General features: G+C 34.7%; 1 protein-coding gene across 1 annotated transcript in view; it reads left to right on the top strand.

The window, feature by feature from the left end:
- Positions 1 to 707: 707 nt before the first annotated feature.
- Positions 708 to 27,022, top strand: part of LOC129228385 (homeobox protein CDX-1-like) — a 41,274-nt gene continuing 14,959 nt past the window's right edge. Inside the window, exon 1 of the mRNA XM_054863062.1 lies at positions 708 to 1,192. Within this exon, the coding sequence (XP_054719037.1) occupies positions 721 to 1,192 (472 nt within the window). The 5' untranslated portion in view covers positions 708 to 720. The remainder of the gene's footprint in view (positions 1,193 to 27,022) is intronic.

Below are 27,022 nucleotides of genomic sequence, written 5' to 3'. Positions count from 1 at the left end.
GAAATCGACCAGGCCTTACAATTCTATCAGAACTCCAAAGACTTGAAAAACTAAACAAACATATGAATTACCTTCCAATCCGGCTGAGTTATTCAGCGATGCTAAATTCAAATGTCACCGCCGACCAAATTCAAACATGCCTCAGGGAGCAGTTGATTCGTGTTCCTAAGCTAAAAGTCGTAAAAGCATTTAAATAGAATGAGCCCATTAAATGCTCCCGGGCGCCTGCGATTGAACAGAGCGTTTGAGATAATAAAATGAATGATCCTCCAGGGACAGAAGAAACGTAAGATTATCTGCAGCTCTTACAATGCACAGTGCGGAAATAAAAATTTAAGAAAAATTTAAGTTTGCAATGTTCCGAAAAGAGTTGCTTAAATGTGGGAGGAATGTTTGTGGGATGAAATTAAATCGATGCCTCAATTATTAATCGTCTGTTAGAACGGAACAAAGGAGTTTGTTCTAAACAGACGGGAAGAAAAAAAAATCGGGAAAACGAAGACTCCATCCCGATCACGGCAGCAGAAAGAGATGGGATGCTGCCCCTCCTCCTGTATCCTTTTCTCTGTCAATCATTATCTGAGGCGGGACCATGAGATCGCATGATTGGATGATGGTGGGAAAGAGGCGGATCTTTGCCTTTGCTTTCCGCCCTCAGAGAAAGGCGACTTCCATCAAGAAAGTTTCTCAAAAGGTGTCAGGGAAGAGCATGTGCTGGTCATGGTTCGAGTATTAGACATGTTTTCCGCGACAAGATCGTGTCAATCGTCTGCATACACCCTGGCTCACCCCCAGAACTATGCATACCAACAGCAGGGTGTTTATACGGGTTACGAGAGTTGCAATGAGGCATCATCCAACAATTACCAACAGAACATGTGGTACGCCATGTCTACATCCGGACAATCCAGACAGATTTTCGACGACTTTATCACCGGCGGGGATCAGTGGCGAGGGTCAGTGGCGTATTCTGGCCAGACGTACGCTCCTTACCTTCAGAGGGGCTCGTCGGCAGACGATTTCGCCATCACTGACGGTCGCAGTCCAGATTCGGTGGTTGCTGTTTCAAGCGATGGCTTGAGTGAATCCGACAGTCCGACCCTGCAGGCTGGTAATTTGTGCAGGCCGCAACCAGCCCGCAGTCCTTTCGAGTGGATGAAGAAAACCTCGTACCAAAGTCAACCAAATCCAGGTAAGATACAATTTTGATTTATTCGATACTATTTCATGTGCCCGGTTTCCGCCATGGCCAGGTGCGTTCCGACGGAAGTCACTCGTATTTTCCGGAAAAAATCTCTTCGGCAAATTTCATCTGACGATTTGGCAAATTTGGGGATATGATTGTAATTTTTTGAATGCCCGAATGTCACTTTTCGGTGATGTGCTTACGTGTGTACTACACCCATACTTTATCATTCGACAAAATTTGGAGTTGTATTTGGCAAATTGTTAACGTCCGCCTCTCAAAAATTTAAGATCGTTGCGCCCCTGGTTCCAGCAACTGATTTATATTCAAGGTCTCAATCAAGAAATATTTTCTTGGAAGGAGGGGGATTCAATTTCAATACTTTATCTGTGTATAAAGCATTTAAAATCGAATGAATTAATTATTTGCCTTAAATTGTTTTTTAATAATTTTACTATTATTTTTTATTAAAAGAACATGTGTCCAGGAATTGTCTTTAAAATCCCGATATGGCGACGCTTCTGATTACATTTAAGAAGTTGTGCAAGATAATTATGCTACACTGTAAAAAAATTCCGAAACGTTACTGGTTATTTCCGTGGAACGTTTCGTGATTTCAGAGGTTTTCACCTATTTCCCTAAAAAATCAAGTATCTTCGCAAAAAAGTTTCCTGAATTCCTAAAAGATGCACGAATGCAGATTTTGCACTGGTGTGAAAAATATTTTTTGCTACCAGTTTAAATATTGACGGAGCGTGTTTATTAAGTGTATCGGCTTTATATTGTTTATGGCCCTTCCGGATTGACTAAGCTTCCAATGGGAGCAAATAAGTCACTGGATAGCTACAGCCTTGCGAGGCAGGAATTGCCGGCAAGAAACTTGCTTGCAATTTTCGCGTAGCTTGGCCGTGGTTGCTTTATATTTCTGGAGCTTTCTTGGTAAATCAGAAAGGTTCTAATCGAATAAATTAAACCTATTTAATTTTTCTAGATAGTTCACGACTGGCTTTAATAGGGGAGATTTCTTAATATTTCAGAAAGGTTACTGACTTTTATCAGAAAACGTTCCTGGTTTTTGTAAGATATGTTACTGACTGAAATTGAGCACATCAGCTGCCTACTATTTTCCAGGAACGTTTCTGAATCGTTGTTACAGTGTATATTTTGGAATCAATATATCATATCGACATCCAAATTTATTGATCAGTCCTGAAATACAAGAAATAAATAACAAGCAGGACTTGTATTATTGTATCAGAATATTTTATTGTAATCAGGACTTAATTTGTGTAAGAGCACAGCTCCTGCGCTTCTTTTTAATCTAACTTGATTTTTTAATATTTTAGACGGAATTCAGACTATTTAAGCATTAAAATAAGTTCTGACTATCAGGGCTCCTGCAATTTTTTGGTTAGAAATTAAGCTCTTGTAACACTTAATGGATTTTGCTATTAGTTACAGATTATTAGCGTACCACATTAGATACGCAAAATATTTTTTAATTATGATAAATGTATGTAATGAATATGATCCCCAATCCTAAAAGCTATAGTTTTAAGGAGTGTGGCATAAAAGTTTATAAAGACTCTTTGATACATTAATGTGATTGAATGTCTTCAGTCTACATTATTTAGTTAAAAATTTCCCTTTTTAATTAGAATGGCTTTTTTCTCCATTGAAAATATAATGCAATGACATCGAACAACAAAACTTAATGTATGACACTGTAAACTTCCCAGTACACATTAGGAATACGTTTTCGCTCGCACTTTCGTTCAGAAAACATTTGGAAAGAAGTGTACTAAAACGTTTTTCGACTGTGTCCCTGTCAGGAAATTTAAAGTTGAGAATAAACACATTTGAGAGCAGATCATCGGTAACATATTTCATAACACTTGTAAAACCACCACTTTCTTTCGTACAGCTTTACTTCACTATTTCAACAGCTTTACTTGAATATCTCAATATGATACTGCCAGAAATTTTGTTGCAGTTAATCACTGTCGATTGATATGACAAGTGCCATATGAAAAGGATGGATCTTCCCTGGTCGGCAATTGAATGTTTCATAAGTGCAGTAAAAACAATTGCCACAATGCGCTCTAAAAGTAAGGACATGTGTCCCTGTTCAATAAATGTAGTAGGATCAGGTGGGGTAAAATAGGGCAAAAAACAGTAGTTTTATAATTATAACTTGACAGCAAGAGTTATGTAGATTCAACCAGTAAATAAAATGCTCAGGATATGTAAATTGATCTTTCTTATGATATTTGAAGTGAAATATCTCTGATAAAGCAAAATGTTGATACTGATAAATAAGTTTTAAAATGTGTTGTCAATGACTTATTTTACCCCTAGGATGAAATAAAATAGGTCACTAGCAGAAAAACTTAAATTTCATAATTTGTTTTTTTGTAATTTTATACTTCTATTCTTTAATAAGGTAATTGCTAGTTTTTCCTATCTATTATCTATATTTACGTAATAATATATTATCCATACCAGTAAAAAATATCCGTAAAGCCCAATTCTTACATTAGTAGCAAAATGAGTTAATTTCCTTTTCGCTCTTTTTCTTTGGCAATATCTTTCGGGTTGGATGTTCTTATATATTATTTAACTCTAAACGTTTACATACAATAACTATGAGTGAAAACTTTTAAAATCAATTTTGACAATGCTTTCTTAAACTAGCAACATTTAAATGAATTCATTTAGAACGATTTCCATTTTCATTTTCATTTTGTCAAACTTAACCTAAGTGCTTTTTAACTTTTCCAATGTTACGGTTTCTTAACAGTATCTTTTATGTCAGGAGGGGGCCCAATATTTTTAAAACGAGGAGTGAAATATAGGGGGTAAACAATATGGAAAGGGACCCGTAAAAGCCATTTGTGACAGCCCCAAAATTTCTGTGCAAGTCCCTTTGAAACCACGAAAACTTCGCGAGGCCTTTCCCTGCGGCACCCACTTTAGGAACCCCCGTTTCATGCTATAACGTAGTTCGTACTGCTTTAAATTTTTACTTCACGTATTTTTGCCCTCTTTCTGTATCAAAATAAGTTTCAAAATTTAATCTATACATATAATAAAATAAGATGTTTGTGTGTGTGTGTGTGGCGCGCTTCCCGGGAAAACGGTAAGGCCTAGAAAGATGAAATTTGATATACAGGTACAGTTTCTGCCGAAGATGTGCACCTGGGGCTTCGTTTTTTGATATTTTAATTAGAAAAAAAGTTATTGAATGTTTTATGTGTTTTTTTGCACTTTTTAGTACTTTTTACCTCACAGACCCCAAACCAATCGCGCCACACAAATATTTTTTGTACTATAGTGTTGGAAATTTAATTTTAAATACGATGAATGAAAAAATTTTGAAGATAGAGCAATTTTTGTATTTTTTATGAATTTTTGAAAAAACCTTCAATTTGCATTTTTTCCTGGGTTTTATTTTTTTTACTATCATAATGCGAGAAGTATCACAGCCTCATTTCTAAAATTTAAGTTGGTAATAGTAAAAAGATTTCGCCCTCTTCAGAAGAAAAAAGTTCTTAAAAATACGCAATAGTTTTTTTTTTTACAATTTTTTTAATGCTGAACACATCATATCTTTCTACGGATCGGTCGAAAAACGCATTCTTCAATCTTCTATGCCTCTGACGTCACTACTTGGATTTCGATTCGATATTTACAACGGAATCTTAATCGCAAACAATGTTAATCTTTTTTTTTTTTTTACTATATAGCTTACTTCTACATTTTATGACGTGATGACCACGTGTTTTTCCGGCAGCTTTGTTTCTTTCTTTCTTTTTTTTTTGTTTAATTTAGGGAATGCATTTATTTTATTTTCCATCTCTCCTCCCCCGCCCCCCCCCAAGCTGGACGTTATGCTGTTTCGATATTACGTTACATTTCATAGTTGTGCGCATTTAATTCAATAAAAACAGCGAGATTTTTTTTTCTTTGTCACTTACTTTACTTTGTTACTTTTTGCACACTACGGGGAGTTTTGGAGATAACTTTTTTTTTTTTGCTCTATTTAGATAAAAAAAAAGCGGTTTTTTGAGTGATCTTTGTTTTTATTAGGAAATGAGCGGGGAGGTTAAAATATATAGAGATGTAAAAGAAAATTTAGAGATTGATCGTAAAGGTAGATAGCCGCCGAAGGCGGCAATCTTGGCGTAAAAATGTGAATGGCACAAAAAAAGATAGAGATGGATTGATTAATACTGCAGCCAAATTTGTTTAAACAGCCGCCGAAGGCGGCAAACTTCAAGTACAAAGGTAAATGACAAGTTAGCCAAACAGCCGCCGTAGGTGGCTGCTTGCATATAAAGGTGAATGGCGTAAGAAGGCGAACCAGCTGGTCGCCGAAGGCGGCTAGTACGAAATAAATCCTTTCATTTGTGACTGTCCACCAGTGGTGTTCCCATAGGGTATACTTCATTTACGCCGTTTACTCCCAAACTTTTTAGACATATAGCGTCTACCCTCATGCTTCATAAATTTTCATATTATGACATACTATGTATATTATCACATACACAAATTGTGCGTAGTGGATTACTGGGAGTATACCCTCAGAAAAATTGATGGGAACATCATTGGTGTCCACTATCCATCCCCTTTCTTCATAGGCGGTGGTTGGGACTGAAAAGGGGAGGGGGGAGGACAGAAAAAAAAAGGACGATTAAAAGCCATAGGACTTATAATGGCAGCAAAAAAATAAAAAAAAGAGAGAGAGAGAGAAATGTACAAAATTTTGCTAGGGCTGGTTTTGAGAGTAGATGAGTATTAATTGATGTAAATCAAGCAACTTAACTCACGTTTTCATTGAGATTTTGATGAATATTGTACACAATAACTTTCCACGAAGAAGCACTTAGACAAGAATTAGACCAAAATATTTTGAGATATTACAAACACTTGGTAATAATTTCATCGAACACGTTTGGCTTATTTTTAAGTAAAACAATTGATTCACTAATATCTAAACATTGAACACAAAAAACGAAAGTTACTGCTTGTGATAAACAATGTTTCGTAAACAAATATACAAAAAGCAGGGATGCCCACCTGGGGGGGGGGGGGAGTCATGGCGCAGACTGCGCCTTGACTTCCTTTAGGGGGGGTCTTCGTGATTTTTAGGGGGGAGTGTGCGCGCTTTGCTCTTGGAGGGGTGGGCACCCCTGGTAAAACAAATAATTCTGTTCTGAAAATTTTGACCTTTCTGCTTTTTTTTAATTTCTAGTTTTGGTTTCTAAATTGGAAAATAAAATAAATTAATAAATCATAAAAAAGGGGGGGGGGGTTGCCCCCTCCCCCCTGAATCGCCGCCACTGCCTCTTTTAACTCCGAAACAGCAAACCATTCCGCAAATAAATCGTTGCACTCGTAAAATATACTTCAAACTAAGAATTTTCCTCTTTAAACTGGGAGGGTTAATGAGGACCTCCTGTCTTTCCATAGAAATCAGGATATTCCGTTTCAAATAAATAAATAAATAAATAAATACACAAATAAAATCTTACAAATGAAGTAAAAGTTGAATTAAATATAAAGTTAAATAAATAAATTAAATGAAACAATCATAGAAGGTTTTTTATTCTATTTACCCATCACTATAAAAGTACTTATTTTTGCGCGGCTTTAATTTTCGTGACATTCACGAGCCTGTTGTAATCGAGGAAAATTTCAGCCTCGCGAAATATTATCTTCTTTAAAAATGTAAATTTGACCATAAAAAATTCGCAAAATCATCGATAATTTCATTTTAGAGAAAATTATGGCTCGCGAAAATAAGTGCTTTGATTTAAATGTTACACTCAATTCAAAAATAAAAGTTTTGAACACTATTTTTTTAATGCTAAAACTTAACTTAAATTATTAAGTAAATAAGATCTGTAAAAGAAATAAATTAATCTAGATAACAAAACTAAAACAACTAAATAATAAATTAATAAATAACATACAAATAAAATAGTTAATGTTCCCTCGTAAATAGTTAAAACAAATAAAATCTAACAAGTAATGTTTTCGCCAAAACTGTTGCTTCCAAATTAGAGACATAATAAAAAAAAAAAGAAAGAAAGAAAAAACACTGAAACAACGAGTCAAAAACAGAACTTTTTAACAGAAATTGACTTTCTTTTATAAAAGAGAAAACCGGCGTTTAATTTTCGCGATTGCATTATTTAAATCAGGGGTTCTTAACCCTTCGGGGTCTACGTGCGTCCCATTTTTAACACTGACATGAGGTCACGCTCGGAAACGTTGCCCGGAACGCAATCTTAGGCGGCCTGTATCTCGGCCCGCGAATGTTATGGGCAAAACCGAAATGTGCCCTTATCGTAATTTTTCATGAGTCTTAACATATGTTGCATTCAAAAAATTCCGAGACTATCAAGGTACTCCCTTGCCTGAATTGACATGGATTTTTTACCTAAAGCATTTTTATAATATCCACTGCTGAGCCCATATGGTCGTAGGGTTCCTCGCAATGGGGTCGTTTCCAAAACTTCAAAAGTATTTTTTTCTGAAAGAGCATGTTTAAAAACATAGGATCTGACCATTTTTTAAATAACTTGACTAAGTTTAATGTTAAAAAAAAATACTTTAATCGGTGCGCTTTCATTGTTTAACGCTTCTGCCGATGAAATGCCATTCACTGTTGCCGTCCAGAAGAGCACAATATTTAATTCGCATCTTTACTCACGTGTACTGGCAACGATATGGTTGATAGCAAGTGTAGAGGCAATTTTTAATTCGCTGCTTGATTATCATAACGTAGGAATGCAGTGAAAATGCACCAAAGGACATCTTTTGTGACGTCATAAAGACCACGCCGTGTCTGAAAAATTGGACACTTTAAAAAAATTAATTATAAAATAACTGTTGGGAAAATGAAAGTATTTTCTGGGTCCATGTTTTTTTTTTTTTTTGCTTATTCTATCAATTTCTGTGACTAAAAGTAGTACTTTTGACTGAAGAAAACAACCCCATTGCGATATATTGAAGCAGCCACTGAGTTAAATAATATTTTCCTACTATACATTCTATATTGCTGAATAAGCAATTTTTTTTTTTTTTTTACATCCATCTCACTAGCCATCGAGATAATTTATATACCATCAATAAATTTCTTACAACTCAAAATCCTTAAAAAGCGTCTGATAGAAAAAAAAAATGCAACAGGACAGGGTCTTAATTTAAAGCACACCCCATTGTAGCTGCTAGGCCCGAAAAGGGTACTTTTATTTGTTTTCAATATGTAAATAAAAATCTTAAGGGAAAAAACAAATTCAGAATTTAATATGAAAAGAAAACATTATTTGTATATTTGTATTTTCTGTAGTTCACTTTTTTGCATTAGCTACAAGGGCTCAGCGAGAGGAAGGAGTTGGGCTCCCCCCCCCCTCAGAGTCTATTATTTTAACTCATACATTGCCAATCCTAATATAGTATTTGACGTCCCCCCCCTCCTCACACGCACACATACATTCAGGGTAAGTTTTCACCAAATTCTGGAGAAAATTACGTATCTTTGTCAAAGACTTGCAAGCAAGTCAGATGCTTGGTACTTAGTACTTGTAAATCTGGTTTAGCGTTGACCCTTTGCAAAAATGATTTTGGAGCTTTCATGGTAAACGGGAAGGCGCCAAGCTATTACTTATAAAATTCTTCGAATGCGCCAGAAACATATGACTCCCTTTAACGGGGGAGATTTCTGTATATTATTTAGAAGGATTCAATGATAATTTCAGGAAGGTTATTGATTTTTAGCGGAAAACATTCCTGTATTTTGCGAGACATGTTACTGGCAGAAAATGAGCACATCAGCTGCCCATTATTTTCTCGGAACGTTTCCGAATTGTTTTTACAGTGTAATTGATTGCCACTGTTAGGGAGAACTTAAACAACGAAACTTTTAATTACATTCACCTCATTTTTCTAACTTTTTAGCAACTTTAAGTTGAATGTCCATTTAATGCGATAAATAAGCAGCATTTAGTTTTGAAAACCTTTTCAAAGGTCATTTTCTCTTTCTCCCCTCAAAAATTTTTGTAGTCGTTTTTTTTTTACACCCAAATCTTTTTAGTCAACTGATAATTCTGATGAGATTCATTAGGGAATCACCAGGAGGTGGCCCCCTTCTGTGCTAACTGTAATCTAACCCAGCATCTGTTCGCATTAATTTCCTTTTTCAGAAACTAATAGGAGGGTGATTTTGTTTATTTTGCTGTGTGCTTTGCGTCGCCTGTTCTTCAAATTTATACGCAGAGTTGCCAACTTTTGAAAATCCAAAATCGTAGTATTTTGCAGTGGGCGGAAGGGGGGCATACCCGCTACCGCACATTTAAACAGTGATGAATTTTCAACAGTATAAAGAACAAAAACAATGATATTTAACAAATTTCAAATATGATACAGAAAATATTGATACGGAATAAAATAAAAATTATATTCTTCACGGAATTTTTGGCAGTTTTGCCGCTTTTTTGCCGAAGATTCAATGACTGGATCAGCGTCGCGACCTAAACACCGATCCATCTTTACACCATGCAACTTTCGAAGAGCGATGTTTGTTGCGAGAGACCATCAGCACACGTGTAGAAGTTTGATTTTCTGAACTTATCGTTTTTTTTTGGGGATTATAAATTAAAAAAACAAAAAATCGTAATTTTTGGACCCGCTATCGTAGCTTTGTAGTTTAAAGCTGTAATTCGTAGAAACTACGATTTTTTCGTAGCAGTTGGCAACTCTGTTTATACATAATAAAGCGAAAACGTTGTTCAAGAAAGGTAAAAAAAAAGAAAAAGAAGAAAATGCAAACAGCACTACTTGAAGAAAACTTTACGTAAAGAACTTGAAAATGATCCAAAAATTCGATAATTTGATCCGTTTAGCGCCATAAAAGTTTTCATGTAAAAGTATGATCGTTTTTCATATCGCAAAAAACACCTGTTAACGCGTAATCCAAATCGGTAGTCACAGTCGCTCTATGCAGCTTCACCGTAAGAAAATTCCGAAACATCACAGATTTTTCCCATTCAGCATATTAGGGATTTGACGGTTTTTGCCAGCTTCCTGTGAAAAATATGTGTTTTTGCGAAAACGTTTTCTAAATTGCAACTAGTTTCATGAATGCCTGCTTCTTGCGGTTGTAGAAATCATTTTTAGCTACCAGTATTAAAATTCGTTCCTTTTATTATAAGATGTTTCGCCTTCATCTTTGTTCTGGCGCTTTCCGATTGACTGACCACGGCTACCTGCAATCGGCCTGCCCTGTAGTGGCCATGGACAGACCAAAGCCCATTCTCTGAATCTTGTATCTTTGCTGGTATTGCAGGTCGAATAAACTGTTCGGTATTTGCTCTTCGGTCATATTTGCTTTAGAAGCCTTCCTGGTAAATCAATTAGGTGCCAAGAAAAAGGCGAAGTTTGCTCTGAAGGTTTCTGATTTATTTCGGAAACGTGGCTGGTTTTTATTGGAAAAAGTGAAATTTTCTGAAAAGATTCCTGGTTAATTTCAGGAAGATCACTGACTTATAGTTGGATACCTTCCGGTTTTTGCCACACATATTACTGGCGGAAATTAAGCACATTTGCTGCTAAGAATGTTTCGGATTTTTTTTTTTTAAAATAATGTATGCCTGTATTATCTTATGCGGGACAGATTGGCTTCTAAGTCCATAAAACCTTTTTTGTACTTTCTGTTTATCGCAGTCCCGGATAATAAGAAAATATCAATTTGCCTTTTTACAAAGGAAAATAGTCTTTCCTTACATCAAACTCTCTTCCTAAAGTATGTAAGTGAATACTATAATTATTACCTCCCAGTGTATGTAAAAAAAATGCATTGCCTTAATTTACGAAAAAAAAAAAAAAAAGAAAGAAATGAAAAGCAGTCTTCAATAAGGATCGTTAATAATGATCACCTGAAAAATATATTTGCTTGGTCTTTCCCTCCCCTGAGTTTAAAAATAGAAAAAAGCCCTTCATAAAAAGTGCTAGTCATGGGTCTTCTGCAGTGTACCTAAAATTTGTAATTGTTGTGTCTCCCCCGCATCTATCTTTTTAAACAAGAAGTTCCGTCGAAAATTATAAACGAGCCTACTTTCCCGCGTACCAACATCGACTTCTTTTTTTGGGGGGGTGGGGGGTGGGAGCGAACAACTCGACGGACCGACAGATACATTTTCGCCATCTCAACACCCTACTTTCCAATTTTTGATTTTTCGATATTTATTTAATTGTGTTATTTATTCTTTGTTTTTAGCGATATTTTTAAAATGCATTAAACCTTCTTTCACGCATTTTTCTTCTTTCTTTGACTTTACTGGTAAAGTATAATAGACTAAGAAAAGGGGGAGAGAGAATGGCATTCGAAAGGATCTCTAATGAGAACCTTCCAGTGTACCTGAAAAATTTAATCCACTCATTTAAGTAAAGAATAAAAGAGAAAAAGAAAAGATGCAGTTTAAAAGTAGGGCTAATTATGACCTTCCGCGCAGTGTACCTGAAAAATCTAACTGTTGTGTCTGCCCTGAACATGAAAGTAAAGGAGAAAGAAAAGCGGCATACGTAAGCAATGTAATTATGACCTTCCAGGGTACCTGAAAAATTAAATTGTTTTCTCCCACTCAAGTAAAAAAAAAAAAAAAGTCGTATTTTAAGGAGGGCTAATTATGACCTTCCGCGTTGTACCTGAAAAATCTAATTGTTGCGCCTCTCCCCCGCACCTAAGAATAAAAAAAAATAAAAAAAATAAAAGCGGCATTCGAAAGGGGTCAGTGGCGTTATCGCTGCATCCTCTGTGCGCAACAACTTCTCTGCATCTTGTTTGCGCAAGATAGGGGATCCTTTATTGTAAGATTAGGCATGTGCGTCGTAAATCGTTCTCATAGGTGTAGGGGGGTTGCTGCAGACGGTGTTTTTCGAGAGACATTTTTACGACCTGTTACACACGTATGTACTTGTTGGAACAAAGGAGGAACGCCGGTATTTAATTTCCCATCACGACTGATAACGCTCTTCACACCCAGAGTTCAGATTAGATTCCGCTCGGAAATTGTCAGAGATTTCTTTCCTATTCTTTTTTGCTTGGTTTGTGCGACTTACAATTAAATTGGTCAGTTGGTGTTTGATTGGCAAATTTCTCCAGGAGAATGTAAGGTGCATCTGATTCTGCTTAAAGAAGAACATTAAAAAAACTTGGGAAATGGGCGTTTGAGAAGTGTAACTGCCTCCGATTTTAAAGATTTTTCTTGCACCAACCCAAACTCTGAAGAATCTTCTTGAATTGTCCCAAAGACAAGAATGTACTTCATTTTACTTAAAAAAAATAATCAAAAAAAAAAAAGAAAAGAAAATCATTCATATCAATGCATATTAATAAACATTTTTTCGTTATGAATACTGAAAAGTTGTCCGTACTTCGTTGCATTCCAAGATTCCAAAATTTCTTTCACTGATAACTGCATGAGATTAAAATTTCCAGTTGATTATTTCATGTTTAAAAAAAATCATTCATTGGTATCATGCGAATATTTTTCTATCATTATCTGCTCATACATCTACTGGTCAGTTGCCAAAACATGCCTAAACAGCTGATAGTGGCTGGAGGAGGAGGAGGGGAGACCACCTGGGTTGGCACGCGCCGAAAGCAATGTTATCCGCTGCCGAAGGGGGTGTTGACAGAGGCAGGTAGGAAAGTGATGAATGACCACAAGAGTCGAGGACACGAGTGTGCCTCGACGTTCAGCAACTTCGTTACATGACCTTTATTTCCTACTTCATATCTCTAATACCGATTCTACACTTTCGATTATAGCCTAATAATACAGTCGGACCCCGATTTTACGAACCCCTATTTAACGAATTTCGCGATTTAGCAATTTTTTTCTTTTTCCCGGCAAAAATATAGGCAAAAACCCCTTATTTACCGAATAATAAAACCCGAATTAACGGATTATTTTAACAACCGAAAAAAAAAAATATTTTTTTTTTGTTAAAATGAGTTAGAAATATTGGATTGTTCCCAAATAATATATCGATCCTGTCTGAAGCAGAATTTTTTTTTTTTTAGAATCTGCAATTTTTTACGGGTGAGCGAGCATATAATGAATAGTGATTCTGATGCAGAAAGCGATAATTGAACTCCCATTAAAACTTATTTTTTTTCTAATGCTTTACATGACCTGGAAACTAAAAACATCACTCATGCAGCAGGCTGTAAATGACACAGTATTTTCTTCTCTCTATAAAGTCGAAAGAGAACTATTTCGATGCAGGTACTAAGGAAATTGTCAAACCTGTATTATATAACTCAGTACGTTAAAATTTCAAATTAACTAGTGTGTAATAAGTCGCGGAGTGATGAATAAAAAGAGTATACCTTCTAGTTTTGAATATGTTTGTGCAGTTGTTTATTAAGACTTTTAGATAACATAAGTGCAATTTTTATACACTTTTTTCGCACCTCCACCCCGATGTTACGAATAACCCCGATTTAACGCATAAAAGTGTCGCTCCAGTTGAAATCGTTAAATCGGGGTCCGACTGTTTTCAGATTTAAAAAAAAAACGCATCTAGCAATAAACCTGCAAACACGGCCTGATTACCGCACAGTCTAATTAGGCCTCGGGCTCCATCTTCCTAAGGGGCCTAATGTACATAAAGAATTATGCATAACATTGCAACTAAAAAAAAAAAGAATAATCAATTGGAAAAAAAAAAGACTTCCTTAGAGGATAATTTTTATTAATTCTGCCAGTAGCTAATTTACCATGTCACAATTATGAGAGTCCCCGAAAGGGATTTATAAATGAACACTATAATAGATTTACATAGTTCTGTGATAAGCAAAGAGGTCCTCCAAAAATGCAGTTCGACGGGCCCCAAGTCTGTAAATCCACCACTGCATTCAGCTACAGAGTCATTAAGGGGACTCGAAATTATTGTGGGCCTAGGGACTTACTTTAGTTAGTCGGGCCCTGCCTGTAAACCGCAGCGTAAAAGGTGACAGAATTGTCTATTTACGTTGTGGTTCCATCTTCCTTGAGAGGGAAGAGCTTTAACTCTTTCTGAAGCAATTTTTCATGAAATTCGAAGAGTAAATGCATCAAATTGTTCCAAGAAATTCGTTTACATTTTCATACAATATGTTTGTTTATTAATATCGTATCTGTTACAACACAGCGTAATTTTCGACTTTTATTGGTTTTAAAAGTTTTTTTTTTTTTGAGCAATCACGATTGCTTATTGTTCTCACTTGACCGTTTTTGGCGCCCGTGCCTTTTTCAGCTTGGACCAGGCCTGCAGCACCACCGTCCACCGGCGGCGGCGCGGCTGGTCCTGAGCACTGTCCCCCGGAATCCACTTTTGCTGGGCGGTGGCGTCCATGTCCCACACACACGAACGCCTACACACACACACACACGAACGCCTACACACACACACACACGAACGCCTACACACACACACACACACGAACGCCTACACACACACACACACGAACGCCTACACACACACACACACACGAACACCTACACGCACGTACACAACACTCACTCACACACATGCATACATACACTTACACGCCTACGCACCCACACACATGCGCCTACACAAACACACACGCTCGTGATTGCGAAAAACATAATTTAAATTCAAGATGCCAAAAATTCAAATTAATTTTTTTTTTTTTTTTTTTGCGTGGAAATTCAAAAAAAAAAAAAAAGGACAATCAGTTGATTTCGTCTAGTACAGCATGTAGGGGAAAGTGGGAGAAAGTGAAATAGTGTAAAATATTACTCTGTTTATAGCGACACCTATCTGGTAATATTTTAACCATGTGGACGTTTTGGATCTGGACGTTATGTCCGACATTCTGTAGTCACACATAGTTCAGTCAGGAAAAAGGTATTGCTGAACGCTGAAGATCAAAGCATTGGATAATACAAGCAAATTTCAAAAATTAACACTCGTTCTGTAATATTTTGTTCTAAGTCAAAAATTATTTTTTGTTAAAATGGTGACGTTATTCTTATTAATATTTAAAATATTATTTGAGGTCTACAAACATTCGTTGCAGAATTAATTTGTTTAATATTAAGCTTATTAGTATTTTAAATACTTTGTACAATTAATCAAGTGTATGCGTTGAAAAGTGAAATACGTAGTTCATTTCGTTTACTTAATCAATCATTTATTAAAGCGCCTTCGTATTAATTTACTCAATTTAATTAACTCATTTACATTGTTTCATTTAATAATTCACTTATATTTGTTCATTCATTCACTTATTTTATTAGTTATTCAATATTTTATTAGTTATTTTTTTTAAAGTATTGATTCATTTATTTATTCGTTTATTTTTTTAATATCTACTTGTTTATTTATTCACGCTTTTATTTGCACAATTCATTTGATCATCAAAAATATTTTTTTTCAAGAAAAAAATATTTTATTAGAAAAATAAATGAATTTTTCTTTTTGCCACAAAAAAAGGAAAAAAGAAAAAGCAATTTTCCTGCTTAAAAATTTTTTTTTTACTTTTTAAATTTTCAAATTAACATCCAAAAATTAAATATAATGTTTGAATGCAAGTTTTATTTCAAGGAGAGGGAAAGGTGTGAAAATGGATACAGGTGTAAATATGGGATGCACACCCCTTCCCAGGTGCGCCGACTTGCAAAAATTTTTGGGAGGGGCTAAACGTCACCAGTGATCCAGAGGGTAAGTAATTTCACGGACCCCCCCCCCCCTACCCTTTTCTAAAGAAAATAAAAGTTCAGAGTTTTGAACTTTGAAAATGCTAATTTACATATTTTCTGATTTATACAAACAAACAATATGTGGCATAGCGTTTTCAAAGTCAATCTAAGAATTGGTGCGCAAATTTTCTGGTTCAATTAGATCATGTCACTTGTCTTCAGTGAGGGACATTTTTACAGTTCTATTTTGGGGGAAGACGTCGTGCAGTGCCGTGGCTAGGCATTGATATAAAGTAGGGCATTTGACTTGCATGGAAGGGCACTCCCAGTGGTGCCTACCCACAAAAAATTGGTAGGGTGGTGGGCATACCACGGGTCTAACCCGGGAAATTTTCTAAATTGGAGATGGAAAAAGTAAGTTTTACAGTTTTTTAAGCATTTTAGAGCAATATATTATCAACATTAGAATCCCAAAAACTTTACTCTCGCTTACTCGACACATGTTTTGGCTTTGAAAAAAGAAAAAGAAAAAAATTGTACGGTATTTTTGTAAAAAGTTAATTTAATTTATATAATAATTTTGTTTTTAGACTATTACAGAGCAGTGAAGATATATATCTATAAAAAGATTGAAATTGTATTTAAATAAATCTTAAACTATCATTAACTAGTATGTTGTGGCCATCACGAAACTTTCTTCTATATTTTTCTTTTTTTTTTTTTTCTGATCCCTCCCCATGCTTGACGAGGAAGCAATATTCCCAACAAAAACAAAATGACACATGCAAAAACTTGACGACTATCCCAATGTCTGAATTATTGCAAAAGCAAAGCAAAGAGCGAAAACTGAAAGTTATTTTAAAAGCCTTGCTTGAATGAATTACAAATATTTTATTTGTTAACAAACATAAGATGGCAACAGTTAAAAATTTTAAATCATTGAGATAATATTTCCTACCATTTCCATACAATTAAAATCACGAGAAATACGCAGACGACAATCTATTACGATTTATCTTTCTTATTGTTGCATTAATAAAAATATTTTTATTCCAAAAAAAAAAAAAAAAAAAAATCAACACCTCTTGGAGCGATTGGCGTCAAAATAGAACCAAAGCCTGTTTACATATGGATTCACATATATTCCAAATTTCAACCAGAACGTAGCATTACTTCTTGAGATAGGGCACTCAAAATGGAAAAAAAGAACGGGTGATTGCGCTACCCCCTTTTTAGCTGTTGACACAAAAATAAAATCAGTTCTTATACCCACTAAGGGCTACTTGCCGATAAATTTTTTTTTCATTCCGTTCATTATTTCTTGAGATACAGCAGTCACAATTGACGACAAAAAACATTCTATAACTCAACCCCCGTTTGAGCTATTGACACCAAAATTGAATCAACACCTGCTCCTGTTAGAGGCAACATATGGACCAAATTTTGTTTGATTCCGCCTGTTACTTCGTGAGGAATAGCAAGCACGCGTAACTCAAAAAACGTCCCATTGCTCCACCCCCCCCCTTGGAGGAATTCGCGCCAAAACCCAATGGGCACAAGTTCTCATAGGGGCACATATGTATACCAAATTTCGTTCAATTTCATGCGGTAGTTTTTGCTGTAGAGCGGCCACAAAAAACTGGTCACACACAGACGTGACAGACAGACATTTTCCAAAAATAGTCGAAATGGACTCAGCACACCTCAAAATGTTCGAATCCGTCAAAATTCGAAATTCGAAAATTTGCACGAATCCAATACTTTCTTCTATATATTAGATATAGAAGAAAGTAAAAATTAAATGATAAAATATTGCTGCCGCACTTTGATTAATAAGTGAAATAGCTAATTTAAACTTGCTTTCAATAAGGCTCAGAGTTCATTAAATAAAAATAATTTCCCAAAGTTAATTTGTTTAATATTAGTTAATAAAGTTACTATAGTACGTAAATAGCCGCTTTTTATAGGGCCTTACACAATAAAAATATTTAAGTATTTGTAAAAACTAATGCAGTACTATAGTAATACGGTAATAAAATAATAGTACTAACATTTCGAAATTTTAATCTAACATTGTGTATGTAGTTAATTCTCTATTTTACAGAGATTTTTAAAATTGCTCTAAACACCAATATTAGGGCTGTCTTTAGAAAGGTGCAAATGTTGACCGCCTGACTAGATTACTGAATTTGAAGTCGTTGACGACTTGTCAAATATTCAATTCATCCAAAATATCTCGGTGGTTATGAAAAACAGCCAAGTTGTTCAATCGCTTCTTCTTTTCAGTTAACCTACTTTTTACTGTAATAATTGTTTTAACTCATTACAGAATGTATTTTGCAAAGTAACTATCTCCAAACAAGGAAAATAAAAAATACTAAGACAAATTTGAGTTTAAAAAGCATTAAATAGCTAATAATTTTCTTAAATTATTGGGGGGACTCTGCCCTCTCAAAAATTTTTTTGAGGGGGCTCGGGCCCCCTCAGGCCCCATGGAGTCGGCGCCACTGCCCCTTCCTAATGGTTATGGGAGATATTGAGGACTAGCGACAAGGACTGTAGATGGTGCCATTTGTTAATAGTATAAGATAGCAGAGAGCAGTTGGGAACATTCTTTCTAGTAAGACACTCGGGGAGAGGTGTGGGTGAAATGTGTTATGTGCCAAATGTGGGCACACTTAGATTGTGCCAGGGTTTAAAGAGCCAGTTGTTTCCGATTTCTGCAAAAATATTTTTTTCCCCTGTAATAAATACTTTCCCATTATATATAGTTTTTATACTGTTTTTAAACTATTTTTTTGAAGAGTGCCCATATTTACACCCCATTTTTTCTGTGGCTTTTTTTTAAAAGCTTTTTGTAAATCGATGTTTTTGAAATGAAATCATTGATAATAATCATTGTTTCCCCTTCTCGCATGTAGGAAACTTGTTATAGTTGTTCACGAAAGACAAATCTAGAATTTTTCGAATTGAAAGAAACTTTAAATCAGAAACAAAAGAGGATGACCATATTCACACCTTTTCCTCCACACTTCTTTTTTCCTGTTCTGTAATTTTCAAAACAAATTTCGAACTTCTTCATTTTGAAAAAGGTAAGTACTTTTTCCCCATTCCCTAACAAAGCGCTTAATTTGCTCATGGGAGCCGAACTCCAGCACTTATTTTTAATTTTATACGAATTTCAACCCCCAAAAAACTTGAAATCGGATAATCGGGTAATTTTCGGGCTGTAGAATGGATAGTGTGAAAATCGGATAATTTTCACACGCCTGCAGTAATTCAGTTCAGTGTAAGTTAATTTCACGGACGGATTTTTATAAAATTTTGACATTTGAGATAAAATTTTTATTTTGTTATTCTAATAGATATTCGTTTTATCTACATCCTACTGTAGTTTTGAACTTCTCTTTTCATGTTTCACTTTTACATATCTATATCCTGTAATGCATTAAAATCTTAACCTATCTTGTATTTGTCTAATTTTTAGTCTATTTTGCGTAGCATATCGGCTTTATTTGCTACACACAATTTTTATATTGTGTCATTCCATCTAAATCTCCATCATTAAATGAGGAGTTCAAAACAACGGATTATACCCAGCTTTATACTACTTTGGCAAAACCAGAAAAAGTTTTACTCACAAGCACTAACTGTTAGAATTTCAAATTTCTCACTGTTTTGGCAGAATAACAAGTGGCTATTGGCAGAAGTCTAGTAATTTTCCCTCAATTTTACCAGACCTAAACTGCCAATTTTATTTTGGAAATGTTCCTTTTTGGTGTAAAACAGTGGACCCTTTATATTAAAAAGAAAAAAAAAACACCCATTTTTTTCCAGAAAACTTTATAAGATTGAAACAAACTATTCATTATTTTTTAATATAAAACTGACTTACTTTAGAAGACCTGGCGAGAAATAAGGGGATGGATATACACCGTTTAGGTGATAAAACCAATGTTTACGCATTTTTTAACAGTAGATATAAACCACTTCGAGAAGAAAAAAATCATGGGTCGATAGGGCTTATATTAGAGATTCTGAAAATGGGGGGAAAAATGCTTTTTTTTTTTTCCAAAAGTGGATATAATCCGTTTTGAAATTAGTCCTCTAATAAATATATATAACATCGCTAAATCCTCTCCGTATGCGTCGAACCATGAGAAAAGGACACCAAAAGCTGGACTCCCGTTCCAAGAGGTTTGTTTACACATCGAAAGGTGATGACTTTCTCGGAAAAAAAGGGAGAGTACACCTGTCTTCACCTCTAGGGGCCATATCGATGTCGGCGAAAGTCCTTTCCTTTTCGGCTTCGCAATCCATTAAGGTAATTGCTGTGGGCTGTGGTGTCCCACCCCCTTCGGGAGAACGATCCATCTTGCTAGGTGGTCTTCGCGAAAAGGAGGAGGGAACAATCAAAGGGGGCGGAGCTCTCGTGTCGCCTGCGGTGCGACTTGCTCTTGCACACAGATATGAAAGTTGAAGTGGATACAATCTTGTATCATTGTAAAACAGCAAGAATAAAAACTCTTTTCTCTTTAGGAAAAGTTCTTTTATTCTTTCAATTCTTCTGACAAATTCCAATGTTTTATATATTGTTCAGGAACGATAAATTTTTGTTCCAAAATGATATGAAAGTTGAGGAAGATTCGATCTTTCATTATCATAGACTGAATACTTAGTGTTCATAGGCTTTCTTTTAATCTTTCTATTGACAAATTCTAATTGTTTTAGACATTGTCCAGTTTTTTAAATTTATTTTAAAATGATATATATAAAAGTCCAGGAAGACATGATCTCGCATTATTTTCACTGTTAAAAAATTCCGAAACGTTACTGATTATTTCCGTGTAACGTTTCGGAATTTCAATGGTTTTCATCCACTTCCTGAGAAAATCAAGTATCATTGTCGAAAAGTGTCCTGAATTGTTACAAGTTGCACGAATGCAGACTTCTCACTGTTGTGAAAAATATTTATAGCTCCCAGTTTAAAGATTAACTGAGCGCATTTATAAACTGTATCGGCTTCAGTTTGATTACGGCCCGTCCAGATTGATTAAGCTCGCAAAGGGAGCGAATAAGTTCATGGACTGAGTAACTTTGCAAGAAGTACAGGAGAGTGAAATTCTTGATACGTCCTTGCAATTTTGTCTTAGCTTCGACCATGATTCTAGTACTGATTATGGAACTTTCTTGGTGAATCAAGAAATTGCCAAGATGTAATATTAAACCTACCTAAGTTTACTGAAATTATACCTACCTACCTAAGTTCACTCAAAAGTTCCCGAGATACGCTGGAAGATTTCTGTATTTTTCAGAGGGTTTCCAGGATAATCTCATGAAGGTGCCCATTATTTTCCAGGAACGTTTCTGAACCATTTTTACAGTGTTGCAATACAAACTCTCTTTCCTCTTTGTACAGATAAGATTTTTTCTTTCAAACCTTTTCCCAAATTACAATATTTTCAGACATTGAGTTTTTTAATTGTGTTTCAAAATAGGGAAGTTTAGGAAGATACAATCTCATAGTTTAACAGAATGAAAACTTTCATCCATCTCTCTTTGTAAGGATAACTTTTCTTTTAAATCTATTGACAGCTTCCAATATTTTTAGACAGTTTTCAGTATTTCCAATATGTGTTTCAAAGTGAAGTGGAAGAGTTGAGGAAAGGCACGAACTCACATTGTTACAGAAAGAAAAACTCACTCAATAGGGATACGTTTTCTTCTTTCAAATCTTTTGACAAACTTCAAAATTTTCAGACATAATTCTGTGTTTTAAATTTACGTTTCAAGATGATGTGAAAGTTTAGGATATACAATCTTGCATTATCATAAAAAGAAGATTCTCTTTTTGGGTGGAAGGATCTTTTCTTTCAAATCTTTTGACAAATTCCAATATTTAACGTTTTTAATTTTCAAAATTATTTAAAAATTTATTAAGGTCACGCATTACCGTAGAATGAAAACTCCTTTTCCTTCGCTTTATGTGGATGGTTTTCTTCTTTCAGATCGTATGGCAAAATACAATATTTTCAGTTATTGTTCAGTGTTTTGATTTTGTTTTTTAAATTGATATAAAATTTAGGAAGTTAGAATCTCCCGTAGTATTACAATGAAAATTCTCTCTCTCCCTCCTTTTGTCTGGATAAGGTTTTCTTTCAAATATTTTGAAAAATTCCAGCATTTTTAGTAATTGTTCAGCGTTTTAAATTGAAGTTTTGAAGTATGAAAGTTTTGAAAGATACTATCTTGTGTGTGTGTGTAATATTGTAGAATGAGGAATGAAAACCGTAGAGGGGCGCTCTCTCTCTCTCTCTTTGTGGGTTTTCGTCTTTCTGTTGAAAAATTCCAACATTTTCCACAGTGTTCATTGTTTTAAAGTTGGGTAAAATTAATGTTTGATTCTCTTCTTTCGATTAGCTTTTCCGCTGTTTAAAATTTGTGTTCCAAAAATGAGATGAAAGTTTTACATAGATAGCACTTTAGACATCTAGTAAATAAACGCATCTATTTCACAATAATGCAATGCATTATTGTGAAATATTTTCCAATGAAATATATTCCAATATTTTCTGACTTTGTTATTGAATTCGAATTTCGAAACTTTATGAAGTTTTGGAAAGATACGGTCTACACGGAATGAAAACCCTCTCATTTGGGTGGATAAGCTTTCTTTCCTCCAATTTGAGAAAATTTTAGCAGTTTTAGATCTAGTTCAAGTACAGTAGTTTAAATTGGTGTTTCAAAATATTATGAAAAATTAGAGAAGATACTATCTCACGCTAATATTAGGTAAAAACCCTGGTTTCTATCATATCTTTCGAACATTTTCCAATATTTTCAGACTTATTTCAGCGCAGTGGTTGGAAGAACTACATTTTTTTTCTTTTTTTATAGCGAACTACAACAACTACTACTTTTTTTTTTTTTAAATGTAGTGAATACAAACTACTTTTGAAATGTAGTCGCTACTTCGATACTTTTAAGAAAATTAATAAATAAAAAGCATACACACACCGCTTGAGGATAGAACAAAAAAATTCGAAAAGTTGCTCAGATTAATAAATTAGATCATTTGAATTTGGAATATTATTTAGAATTGCCATATTTTTCTTTCTTTTCTTTTGCAAACCATTTTTACGAATATTCGCTGCAAGAAAGGATTAAAAATTTCAAAAAGTCAAATTTTTACAGTTCGGCTATTTGAAAAAAGCCGATACTTACCAAGTACTGTTTCTCGCTAATACTTTACATTTATAGTTCAGCTGCAGGCTGTCATGATATCGAACTGACGCTCCAAAGTACGCCACGTTTTTTTGTTAAATTAGTGCTGTACTTTATTGTACGTTCTATACAGGAGTTGTACCTGAAATAAAAATAAAAACCGAATATTTGGCGTATTCACAGTTCCGTTTTTGCAAATTATAATTTAAAAGTAGTGTTAATAATTTCTTTTTCGTCCTACAAATTTGATCCGGATATACCGGAGATCCGGATAAACGCTGGTCGGATAAACAAGACTCTTCTGTAAATAAATAAAAAGAAACGTTAGAAAGGTAAACCAAACATCATAAAAATGTATCTACGAAACATCATAAATCTATACATCGGCCAAAATCTGGCACACAATGCATCCTCAGCATCTAAAAAGATGTCCTTTTGCAAGATACTTCCACACAAAACGGCTTTCGTAAAAGTTCGCATCAGTGTCTGATGAATCTATTCACGGGTTAGAATGATATATACCCTTCATCAATTCCGTGTCGTTTTGATATCACACAATATGAATGTCTCATCAGTTTCTAGGAGGGTGGTCTGTCGGTCCGTTTGACCGAATCACTTTCCTCAAGTACTTTTACCCAGAATCGACAAGCCCTGGGGATAGTCGAAGACGAGACATCTCCCGAGTTCTGTCAGCACTTGGCTTTGGAAAAGTCGACTGTCTGGGGTGGAGACAAATGAGATCCTAACTTCTGATGTCTCCTTTTGGGGGGCTGGTTGAAGTCAGATAGTTTGACTTTTCACTTTTCGAAGAATGTCCCTTTCGGTGCCTTCTTCAAACAGGTGCTATTGTTGCCCTTTTCGCGCTTTATCTGCTATATAGACTGCCGGAAGTGTTTCTACCTTCCAGAAGAGAAGAAGTTGCTGGGTGCTATCTATGCTTTTTATGTAAATACAGGTGCGGTTGAAGTTGCCAGCCTTTCGCCTAAGGCCGTATTTTTAAAAAATGATGGCCGTAGTTTTTGACATCATTTTCTTTCTCTTCTCTGAATAAAATATGACAACTATATTGTAACACAGTTGTGCACCAGAAAGCATCCAACTATGAAATTGCGTAAAAAACAATTATTATTATTATTATTAATTTTTTTTTGATTGAAAACTCAGAATTTTTTTAAGATACTATATAATGGAATACTTAACTTAGCGCGTCAGAACCCACCCCTGGGAGTGGGGTACTAAACATGCAGATTAATTACTATATTAGGATTGACCATTTATGTTTCAACCAACGATTCGAGGACACCCCCCTCGCCCTCGCTACGTACGCCACAGGAATGCTTACAGAAAGGATAGATAATGTTATAGAGCTAATTATACCAGGGAGTCATAAAAATCCTTACATATGTATTAACTTCCGTATAAGGATTGGTCATTTATGTTGAAATCAAGAGCTCGAGGAATCCCCCCCCCCTCCCCCGCTACGCTACGAGAATTCCTGCAGAAAGGATATAGAGAAAGTAATACAGCAAATTATACCGAAAAAGCAGGACTTTATTTTTTATCGAAAGAAGTGCAGGAGCTCTATAGTCATTAGGACGTATTTCACTGCATTAACATTCTGAATTCCGTCTAATTTATGAAAAGTCACCAAAAATTGAAAAGAACGATGAGAGTTGAGCTTCATATAAATAAAATTACGCATTTTTTATGTTCCAATGTGTCCAGAAAACTTTCGTTTCATTGAAAACAGGAAAGGCACATTGTTGCATGAAGATTTTATGCAACAAAGTTAAAAGAAGTAGAGCATTGCAGACACGCGTTTTGTGTCTTCAATGCTCCACTTCTTTTAACTTGGATTAACGCATGGTCTGACTGGGCCTAGGCTCAGGGGCCCCCAAGGTTTGTAGTCCTTATTTTTTTTTTCAAAGTTACATTATATGTAATAGAATTTGCATTTATTCGACTTTAAGTCTACAAAGATTAAGTAACAAGTAATTGACATTTTTCACCTGTACTAATATTTCAGGGCTAAAAATTGGTCATCAACAGTAATAATAATAATTAAAGGAAAAGTAAAATAATAATAAAAATAAAGAAAGTGCTTCTCATCACAGTGGAGTCAGTTAATCCTTTGACCCTCCCTAAATCCGCCCTTGGCGCCGATTTGTACACTTTTTAATTTTTTTAAAAATGTTAAATGCTTGTGGAAAAGGTAGGAGTTTATCTGAATAATAATCTCCTACTCTAATGATTTTACGGTAAAAAAATACCAAAAGTTATTATTATTATTATTGTTATTATTATTATTATTATTATTATTATTATTATTATTATTGCGTAGTGTTAACTAGTACCAATTAAATGTAGTTATACCTTTAAAATGGTCTAATTTAAAAGTTTCACTGAATTTGTGAGACTTACACCGCATGCATTTTTATCAACTTCGTGTTTCTTTCTGTTACCAGCACCAGAGTTCGAAATTGGGATGTAAAAGAAAAGCGTCGTTGGCACCAAGTCTTTTTTATTTTAGTAATTTTAATTAAAATAATTTCAGTAACTTAAGCAAAGTTTTATCTTTATCTTTACTCTTTTCTTTATCTTTCTTTACTCTTTATTATTATTTATTATTATACTAATAATAAAGCTGAATGTCCCTCTGTCCGGATCTCTGTCTGTCAGGATCTCTGCGACGCGCAAAGCGCCTAGACCGTTCGGCCGATTTTCATGAAATTTGGCACAAAGTTAGTTTGTACCATGGGGGTGTGCACCTCGAAGCGATTTTTCGAAAATTCGATGTGGTTCTTTTTCCAATTCAATTTTAAGAACAAAAATATCATAAGATGGACGAGTAAATTACGAAATTATCATAACGTGGAACCGTAACATGGGTACGAGCCAATTGGCGAGAAAATTCACCATACATTATTTGTAAATATACAGGCGAACCAAAAGACCTTTTAATTTTCTATTAAGGGCAAAGCCGTGCGGGTACCACTAGTAATATATAAAGCTAGTAAAAACTGACGACTGGTAAAAATTTAAAATTACGATCGTCAAATTATTATTATTATTTATTCATTTACAGGGCGTCCTGACATAGACTGACTATTTTCAAAAACTTATAACAGGAAAACGGTTAGAGATTTAAAAAAAAAAAAAAATCTTGCAGAAAATTCAGGTTTTTGGCCGTAAGTTTTGTCTTCCAGAGTTCCAAATTTTAGTTCTGTCGCTGCAGATCTCGTAAGACCGTAAATCAAAGAAAGATAGAAAATTACATCATAGTTTTTCGAAAAAGATTTTAAAAAACAAAATTACACAACAATATTTTCAAAATGTCTATCGCTGACTGCAACCAAATGTCGCAATCGGAGGAAAATTCGGTGAATTTCAAGCCTTCTTTTTTTATTTAAAAGTACTATCTGCAGCGCCCTCTATTGAAAAATTTTTGAACTAAAATTTGAGACACTGGGAAAAAATGAATTTTCTGCAAGAATTTGTTTTTTTATCATTAACAGTTTTTCTGTTATAAATTTTTGAAATCAGTCAATTTCATGACACCTTGTATTTATTATTATTATTATTATATTATTATTATTATTTTGGCTTAAAAAGGACGATTTGATGTTACTTCGTGGAAAATTTTCTTCTTCAATAAATAGTACAGGAATTCGAAATGATGATTAAAAATGAGCCTATTATGTTTTGGGTTTTTTTCTAATTTTTTTAACAATTTTATCAAAACTATTGGGTTTTTTTTCTTAAAATCTATTCGCTACACTTAAATATGCAGAATATGTAACTAAAAAACTGGGTAATGTCACGAAATAGTTTTTTTTTTTGTTTTTGTTTTTGCCATGAATCTGCCTAAAATGCTTAGCGAAAAAATTACAGC

Source organism: Uloborus diversus, chromosome 8, assembly GCF_026930045.1.
Source record: "Uloborus diversus isolate 005 chromosome 8, Udiv.v.3.1, whole genome shotgun sequence".
Classification (NCBI taxonomy): domain Eukaryota; kingdom Metazoa; phylum Arthropoda; class Arachnida; order Araneae; family Uloboridae; genus Uloborus; species Uloborus diversus.
The sequence above is the reverse complement of the archived record's forward strand: the minus strand, read 5'-3'. Positions and strand labels throughout refer to the sequence as shown.